This window comes from Rhinopithecus bieti, unplaced genomic scaffold (genome assembly GCF_001698545.2).
Source record: "Rhinopithecus bieti isolate Rb0 unplaced genomic scaffold, ASM169854v2 scaffold_3734, whole genome shotgun sequence".
NCBI lineage: Eukaryota > Metazoa > Chordata > Mammalia > Primates > Cercopithecidae > Rhinopithecus > Rhinopithecus bieti.
Window position 1 is genome coordinate 1,687,925 of NW_016804423.1, and position 10,032 is coordinate 1,697,956.

A 10,032-nucleotide genomic window follows, 5' to 3' on the forward strand; every position below is an offset into this window, starting at 1 on the left:
CAAAGAAGAAAATAAAATACTCATAAAAGAACTGTATGATTTGAAGAGGTCAATGCAAATAAATATGTGGGACTTTTCAAAAATTAGAAATTCAAGATGGTAAAGGCAGAGCATCGAAGTACAGGACTCATTTAAGCACAGGTGCATAGATTGTACACCCGTGATGCCAGCCCTGACTTATACATACAATATTTACCTGGGTTTGAACTATAGATAGTAAATTAAGTTGCTTGATGGTTTGATTTAATAAATTATTGAACATATATAAAATGCAATATTATAAAATCATTAAAATTCATTTTAGGAGACTCTTTAATTTCAACTGTTAACTTTTACACTATGACATGCTATGAAATGTGACTAGGGTGAAGGTTACAAATGGGAATGTTGAGGAATTAAGTAAGAGGGATTCTAAAGAGCCATGTCTATCTTGGATGCAATTAAATAGTTACACTTCATTCTTTTGGCAGTGACAAACTATGCATGTTTTAGAGTAGGAGGGTACTGTGATCAACTGTATTTTTAGAAAGATAATTATTGTAAATGGTTCAAGTTCTACAAAAAAAAAAAAACTATTTACAAATGAAATAAAAACCAGTAAGTAAGTACTTTTTTTGACCTTCCTACTATCTACCCTGATTTTCTTCTTTCTGTCTGCTGTTCCTTGACCCAGTTCCCCAGAAGTCTTGCATATGTTCTTTTCCTTGTTGGTTAGCTGGGGAAATACATCTTTTCCCAGATTAGCTTCACCTCTCAACTCCCAAAATTGGCATTGAGTTTTTTTTTTAATCTGTGGACATTTGGAATAAGCCATATCACAGTTTGTAATAATTTGATATTTCCTTGTATTCTTTCTTTTAGTGTGCTCGGTATGATAATGCCTTCATTGCAGAAATTCTGATTGACAGAGGACTCAACGTCAACCACCAGGATGAAGATTTCTGGACGCCCATGCACATTGCCTGTGCATGCGATAACCCTGATATTGTCCTGCTTCTTGTATTAGTAAGTAAAGCGATTCAGTTTACCATTTGAAGATCTGATGGCATGTAAAAGGCTATATATTTAACTAATGGTATTTTACAATATGTAATATTTTGGTTGAGAAAAAAAATCTGCATATGTTATCATGTATCTCCCTAGAACACAAGATAATTATAGACTAAGGTTGTGGGTCATATAGTTTATAAAACAAATTGTGCAGATACTATGCCAAATGCAACTTCTCTTGCCTTTCCTTGGGGATTATATGCCTTGATACAAGTCAATTTCAACTAAAATGGTTTGATTATTTTGTTTTTCAATTCATTCTCATTTTAAATTTTAGCCAAAGAGGCATAACATTATAAGGAGTTATGGTTTATATTGAATCTTTTTTTTTCTTGGTTACATCTAGCAAAGAAGTGTCTACAATGTTTGTTTACATGAAAACGAGAACTTTAAATATAAAAAGCATTGGAGTTTGTTGTTTTGGTTGTTATTTTCAGTTAATCTTACATCCAGACATTGATCCTCACACATGCTTTATTTTGGAATAGTAATCTCTAGAAAGTATTTCAAGAAAATATTTACCATTTTTAGAAAATACACTGGAATAGATGAGTAAGAATGATTTGCTTTTATTTATTTAAAAAATTAACTTCTTAATGGCTTACTATTATGCATCTGGAATTCACATTTTTTTATGTAAGCTCAAGATTTTACACAAAAGCAAACTGATGCTCAAATATATTAAACAACTTGCCCTAAGCCAAAAGCAAAGGATAGTTAAGAACTCAAGTTCATTGTCAGAAGTCCATTTTTTGTCACTGAGCCATGCTACCAATATTAGTTTCCTGTGCCTGCCATACCATTAAGACATAGTTGATGGCTGAACACAAGCACAGTTGTAGAGGTTAGAAGCCTGAAGTCAAGGTGTGGACAGGGCCATGCTCCTGCTGTAGGCCCTAGTGATGAAACTTTTCTTGGTGCTTCCTAGTTTTGGTGACTCCTACAGTCCCTGATGTTGCTTAGATTATAGCAGCATCACTCCAGTCTCTGCCTCCATCAGCACATGACTTTCTTCTGTGTCACTGTATCCAAATCTCTCAAGTTTTCCTTTCAGAAGACACCAGTCATAGGATTTAGGGCCCACCCTCAGGCAGATGGCCTCATTTAACTTGATTACATCTCCAAAGACCTTATTCCCCAATACGTTCACATCTACAGTACTAGGGAGCATAGCTTTTGGTGGAAAACATTTTAAATATACCATACTGTCCCTCTTCCCCCCTTTTTAAAATTATGAATGAAAACATTTTGGGATTAAAGGCTGTGAGTAGGGACTGTCTTAATCTTGTATGAGGTTTAATTTTGTCTCATTTTCTCTGATTTGTCCTTCAAGAATATGTATACTTCCTTTTTTTCAGTTAAAACGTATGTCACTAAAAATGTATGTCTTTCAAATTCTGGAAGATGGAGGTATATTAATAAGGAAAGACAAAGGAAATAAAGATTATTTAGCTTGAAATATAAACTTTTAGAGGGCTAGTAGTCTACATAAAAAGGCATGAAAAGCTGCCTGACTCATTTATAAAACAAGATTTGGGTTTTGTAGATACGGAGCCTAAGAGGCACTAAACTGTCAGTTCACCATAAAGGCCGCAGGGTTTCCCCAGAATTGTGAAAAGCTATAAAATATAGTACAGAAAGGAACCAAGTCACCTTTCAAGTAATACTGTAACATGATCACGTTTAGAAACCTTTAGAATGCTGACAACTCATAGAGTACTCAGTTGGGTTATTTAAGGAGGAACTAAGTTCATAGTACTTGTTTGATACATTCTTTGATAGTTCAACTGGCTGCTTTAATTATAAGAGAATGAGACAGAAAAGTGTGATTCATGGCTTTTGCAGTTTTTCTATGTTCTCATTTGTTTTTTTCTAAATACTAGTTTTAAGAATCAGTAATTTTTTTCAAAGCCCATCCTTATTTCTTTTCTCTAATTATTATTAATTACATTAAGCCATGCCAAAAAACCTCTTTTTTCTGAATGCAAAATGGCCATACTTATTCTTACAAATGAATATTCATGTGGTTGTGCTTAAAATTTTAAAATCCTTCTTCCATTTCCTCATTGCAAATGTCTGGACACAGGCTTCAGTTTCTTGAGTTGAGGCAGGTTTGTGAGATCTCAGTTTCACTGCCAGCCAGGATTCCCTTCCTCCATTCTGAATGTAGCAGTTTCTTATTTCTAATGGGAAAGAGCAAGAAGATCTGCCTTCTTTCTGTAATCTCTCCTGAGTCTAGATCTTGGTATCTCACATGATACTCACAATGAAATATTGCATGAACAGTCATTCAATGACTTCTAACCGATCATCATCTTCATTCACTTAACTAATAAATATGAGTGATCACCAATTATGTATGAACATAAGGCCTGCCCTAAGGGAAATTACAACTTGTTTATTCATTCCTTCACTTACTAAATATTTATTGAATGACTGTTATGTTTTAGATGCCGCACGGTGAATGAGAAGATATTTTATACTCTACAGTAATGGTGAAAACAAACAATGCAATTAATCAAATGAACCCCTGGGAAATTTGATTAATGGAGTAAGCAAATCTGAGTAGCTGTATTCATACCATGTTACAGCCAGCCTAAGTGTCCATCCGCAGAAGCAATTTACTCTAAATAAATGTTGATAAAATATGTTGTCACAAAAATTCTAATTACTGTAAAAATATATTCCTGCCAATAACCTCAAAAGAGAAATGTATTTTACTTGCCAGATGAAATGCTATTGTCCAGTGTTGAAGGCTGCGTGCTCCATCTTCTTTCCATTTTCCAGAGCTAGATGATGGGCCAGAGAGACTGCGCAGCGTTGATTCATGTATTAAATCTGTGGTAGCCGTCTGTGTGTACTCAAGGGAGTCAGCAGTGAGCACAAGCAGAAAAAACCCTGCCTTTTAGAGCTTACATTCTATTAAGGAAAAGCAGATGAAACACATAATTTATGACTAAAATTTATAGTATATCAACTAGTAAGAGGTTTTGGAAAGGTCAGGAAGAAAGGAACAGAGTATTAAGGATGGCTTCATGAAAAAGGTGACGTATGAGCCGGGAGCTACGTTGATAAGTGGGTGCAAGTGTGCCAGCCACAGAAGATGGTACATAGAAAGCTATGTGGCAGGGTCTGTGTGTTGGAGGGACAGCAAGGAGACCAGCACAGCTGCAATGAAGTGACAGGGGGTAGGGGGATAGATGAACTCAGAAGGGCAGGGTGAGGTCAAGCCTTTGCAAGGACTTGAGAGTCTATTTTTACCCTAGGTGATTAGGGAAGCCTTGGGGAGAAGGAGGTGAGGAAAGAAGTGATGTGATGGCTTAAGTTTAAGAGGATCACATTTGCTGCTCTGTTGAAATTCTAACTGAGAAGAACAGGGAACATTTAGGTATCTGTTGTCCAGACTACAAGTGGTGGAGGTGGCAAGAAGTGGTTGACATCTGGATATACAGGATTTTGAAGGCAGAGTTGTCCCTATTTTGTGTGATTGGATTTAGTGTGGAGAGAAAGAATAGGAGTCACAGATGACTTCCACTTTTTTGGCCTGAAACCTGGAAAGTTGACATTGTAATTTTTGTTTGCTGAGATAGAGAAGGTTAGAATAGAGTGAATGGCAGAAGATTGGGTTTAAAAATGAATGAAAGATATATTCAAGCCACATTGTTCAAGTTATCCAGGAAGTCATTTGTAAAAATAATTTTATTGATGTGTGAGATGATTTATTGTGAGTTGCTAAGGAGAGACATGTGAGTATGTGTGGAGAGGGGGCACCGTCTACTTAACAGCACTAGAACAGTGCTACTTGAATTGAGCCACAAATGTGTTTTGTTTTGGAGGAGGCTTAGCTACTGTGAATGAAAACTCTAGCAGATACTAACAATTAACTTTTATGTAGCCCTCCCTATGCAGCAGGCATTTTTCACATGCTTTACAATTAGTAACTTCCTTGATTATCACAGAGTTCTATTACGAAGGTGTCAGCGTTTTCTGCTTTATGTAGCTGAGGCTACTGATTCAGAAACGAGGCAAATCTACATGCTGAAGGCCAGATAGTATTAGTCATAGAGGCAAGATTTGATCCCATAAAGGCCAGTGTCAGAACTTGGACCCTTGACCACTCTGTTCTGGTGCTATATTGCTTGTAATTCATTCAGAGCTAAGAGTCCCTAAGTGGGCTAATAATATGATTTTCACTGTAATATCATCATACATTTATTCTTAAAACGCAGCTTTTTAACTTGATTATTTAAAATTAGGGAAGAATATTAAGAAATATTACAGAGTAGAAGGCCAGGCATGGTGACTCACGCTTGTAATCCTAACACTTTGGGAGGCCGAGGTGGGCAGATCACGAGGTCAGGAGATCGAGACCATCTACCATCCTGGCAACATGGTGAAATTCCATCTCTACTAAAAATACAAAAAATTAGCTGGGCATGGTGGCAGGCACTTGTAGTCCCAGCTACTCGGGAGGCTGAGGCAGGAGAATGGCATGAACCTGGGAGGCAGACCTTGCAGTGAGCCAAGACAGCACCACTGTACTCTAGCCTGGGCTACAGAGCGAGACTCCATCTCACAAAACAAACAAACAAACAAACAAACACAAATCACAGAGTAGATTCTCCTTATTTAAGGTAGTTATAGAGTCATTATGAACACAGAGTTAGCAACTACTGAGCTTCGCTCCTAGAGGAAATAAAACGTTAGGTTCCTTCAAATCCCTGGTCACAATATTCTCATAAACAGAGCAGCATATCACCAAATTTTTTGTGTCTGTTTGCAGGCACCTTATTTAATATATAATATTGCTTCTTTAACATTGAACTAATTAAGTGAGTGCTGTAACTCACTCCAAATGAAGACTAACATGTGTAGTTTCTTCATGAAAGCAGATCAAAGCCTTCTCAGTTAGGAACACTGGATAGCCCCTCAGCAGTACACTTGGGGGCCACCTTTAAAAGCTCAAAAATGTGGGAAAAAATGGCACTACAAAGACCACAGAAAGGATACTTGTTCATTCTATGAGAGCTGAAACAACAGGCAGTTTTTTAACTTCAAAAAAGGTGTATTATTTGATCTCAGCTGTGAATGTGAACCTTGGCTGACTAAAATTTTTCATCATTCTGCTCAGGTTTATGAATTATCACAAAAGTGCCATGAGAAATTATTTTGAGGTTACAAATAAATATTACCAAGTAAGTATATCTGCAAATATGGAATGCATGAAGAATGAGAATCAACTGTACTTATTATTAAACAAAACTATTGACACTTTTCTGAGTTTTAAGTATGAAATAGAAGTCATTGAAGCCCAATATACTTTAGGAATGGGAGTGAGCTAAAAAGTGATGGGTTTCTACATTTTCACAATTTGAGCAAAAGAGGGCCTCATAATTTACATCATACTGTTGAATATGGTTTTGCAGATTCCTAGCTATATTATCTCATTGCGTATGAAGAGTGCTTCTGTGCCATAAGCAATACACTTATAATCCTTACTGTTTCCTTATCTGTTTGTTTTTGAGACAAAATCTTACTTTGTTGCTAAGGTGGAATGCAGTGGCATGATCTTGGCTTACTGCAACCTCCGTCCCCTGGGTACAAGCAATTTTTGTGTCTCAGCTGCCTGAAGAGCTGGGACTACAGGCGCATGCCACCACGCCCAGCTAATTTTTTGTATTTTTAGTAGAGATGGGTTTTTACCATGTTGGCCAGGCTGGTCTTGAATTCCTGACCTCACGTGACCCAGCCAACTCAGCCTCCCAAAGTGCTGGGATTACAGATGTCTGCCACCACGCCCAGCCCTAATCCTTATTGTTGTATAAAATCTAATATCAGAGAGGTGGGTGGTGGTGTGAAATCCCAAATACAAATGTTCTGGCGCCCCCAAAACAATATTTTAATGCATGATAATTTTTATATGTACTTAGTTATATGATTATGTATTATAATTATATACAATTTGCCCACTAAGAATTTTTTCATTTGCATTTTTATTATTTGAGCATCTCAAACATATAATTTTTATTTTACAGTTTATATAATTTAATTTTAAATTATTCTCTAACTTGCACCACATCCAAGCACCAATGTTCTATAACTCAAATGTGTTTTCTAGTTTAAAAAAAAAATTGCAAGGTATTTTACTTATTCTCAGATTGAGAAGCCTTTTTGTTACTCAAGATTAAATTCACAAAGCTGAAAGTGATTTATTCTCTTAAAAATCTTGACTTCATGTTTATTTCAACATGTGCATATTTATATGTATTAATTTCTAAGATGTTGAAACAATGCAGCTATGCCCTGAGTTAAATGCTTGTAAAATCTCAGATCTGCTCAGTCACTTGCTCGCTGAGAGAGGAACAATGGACTTTTCTTTGCTATTTTGGATCATGTGGTTTTTATAGGGAATGGTCTCTGAATAGCATTGCTCAATTCTCACTTCTTTTCTGATACGATTTTAGATAAAAGGTTTCCATTTTGTCTTCAGCATGCCAGATCTAAATTTTCACATTTAATTTTATAAAGTGGCCACAGTTGCTAAGCTATTCTGTACAGTTAGCAATTCTAAAGCTGTGACAAATATGCACATTTTAATAGGTGCATTTCAAACCATAAGAAACAAAATACTTTTATGTTGGTATTAATTACTTTAAAGCAGTATTAATTTCTTTAAATTGCGTAAACCACCTTATGTTGCTTGTATTTAGGAAAATGGTCACCAGTGTTACTGACTCATCTTCTCAGGCTTTTACCTTGTTCTTATTGAAAAATTTGGGGTGGAAGTCATTTGATACTTCGTGTGTCCTGGAATCATTCACTAAATTTTACTATAAAGAGTATCCATCATACATACTTTCAAGAAATTGACACTAAAGAACTAAAGGACAAAATATTATTTTAAGTAGTTTTGATTTTGCAAAGGGTGATAGGGAATATCAGATTGCTGAATTCTTACTATTACATACGAGGAGGAGCTCTTTAAAGATTTTTTCACTACTTGAAATCAGAAGTTGTAGGAGGAAATATTAGCCAATGTATAGTCATTTGCTGAGTGAGGCTCGGCAGTGACGTTATCACTCTTTTACTTCAGTAACAATGGATTGATTACTGGAAATTGCAGGGAACATTTTCTTACTCCTCGGCCTTTTGTGTTTGAACATCTGATTGATTAGTAACGTCTTTGCCTGTAGGGTGGCGTGTGCCCTGTTCTGTAAGTAATGGACAAGGTGAAACTAGATCATTTTAATGGGTGCTGCAGGCAACTGCTGGAACCAAAGCATTCTGTCATAGCTGAAACAGTAAACATTTCACAGACATATGGCTTACTTTATATGAGGTGGCTTACATTGATAGATCAAAATCCAATCATTCCAAAGTTTGACTAATTAGTTGTTTAGACAATTCCTAGGTTAAATACTACTACATAAAATTGTTTACAGTTTGGTTATAAATTGCCCTTTTCATCACTTCAATTTCTTACATATCAATGCACAAGCTGCCCTTGCTCTTGTCAGGTGATACCCCTTCGTAGAAAATAAGTATACATTTAAATGGTTCAAGGTAAGTCTAACTTTCCTATGTGAACTGTGGTAGAAAATCCTGGCCAAGCACCTGAATATCAACTTTTCATGTAAATGACCACACATACAATATTTAATCCCTTTCTCATCAATTGATCTTGCCTTTGACTGCACTGAGAAAATTGAAGTCTTCAGGCTTGAATGCCTTCAACTTCCTACTAACAAACGATTGATTTTTTTTCCTATTTATTTGTTGCCTTTTTTCCATCCTTAAAGAGGTGTTCATTCTCCTTTTAAGCTAAGTCTTTTCACATGCTTGCTAAATTCTACTCATAGTCACCTCTCCAAGGATTTCTCCTTGTTCCTCCCTTGTTTTCAGTCATTCTATTAGCCTTTTCCTTTAAGTTCATATTTATGTCCCAGTATCTTTCATTAAGTTAAAAAAAGAAAAAAAAATCAAACTTGTTTCTTTAGTTGTGCTTTATTGTTCCTCTCACGTTTACACTGAAGCTTCTCTGAAGAAGAGTATGGTTCTGCTGACCTCAGTTAGCAGCTCCCAGACAGTTCTCAATCCAGACAATCTGACTTAAGCCCACTGGAACATTTCAAATGACCTTGGCCATGGACACTTTTGATACTTTTGTGGTGAAATCAGTGAATGCATTTTCATTTCATTGATTATCCTACTTCATGTATCTCACTTGATCTGAAGGCAAGTTGACCATAGAAGGAAACTGGGCAAACATCCCATTTTTTACCCACATTCATATATTTTGGCATGAATAGTAAAAATTTGGAAGAGGCTATTCAGCCTCCTATGCTGTTAGTGGCCTTTGAAGACAAAGAGCCTTTTGGTTTTTAGTTTTTGATTTTATAAATCTGCTGCTACTTAAACCTTACCATCACTAGAATCTATGGTGGAAAATTATTCTATCTATCATGAAAATGCTTACTTAATATTAACAGTGATTAGAACCATAATATTAGATTTTAGAAGATAAGCAATAAAGTGTCACTGGAAAAACTAAATCTGTAAGTTTTCTAATTTCAAATCAGCTTCTAATTGTTACTCCTGTCTTAACAACAAGAACAAATCTGAACTGATTGAAAATCGGTGACGTTTGTTGGACCTATCAGAGTACTAAGTTTGTAAGAAAAAGTCTGTCAGCTCTAAAATCTGAGGGGATGCAGATGGTCTGGAGTGGAAGCACAGGAGCCCTATACTGGTAGGCATATTTAAATGGGCATGTCTTGACTTGCCGGAGGCTGAGTGCAGACTAGTATGGAGTGAGGAAACCCTGGGGGCCACAGTCTTAGGGGGCGCCACATTTTCATGGGTTTTACCTCCAGGTAAAACGATAGAGTTTCTCACAAGGAACTCACCAGGTTCCCACAAGGAAGATCTGAGAGAGGTCCTTTTAATGGATAAAAATCCTTTTTTTTTTTTTTTTTTTTTTTT

The 10,032-nt window shown here is 36.2% G+C and overlaps 1 protein-coding gene across 1 annotated transcript in view; it reads left to right on the forward strand.

Moving 5' to 3' along the window:
* The window catches only part of MYO16 (myosin XVI), a 638,577-nt gene that overhangs the window by 151,296 nt on the left and 477,249 nt on the right, over window positions 1-10,032 (forward strand). Inside the window, 1 exon segment of the mRNA XM_017868179.1 lies at window positions 862-1,005. Coding sequence (XP_017723668.1) covers window positions 862-1,005 — 144 coding nt within the window.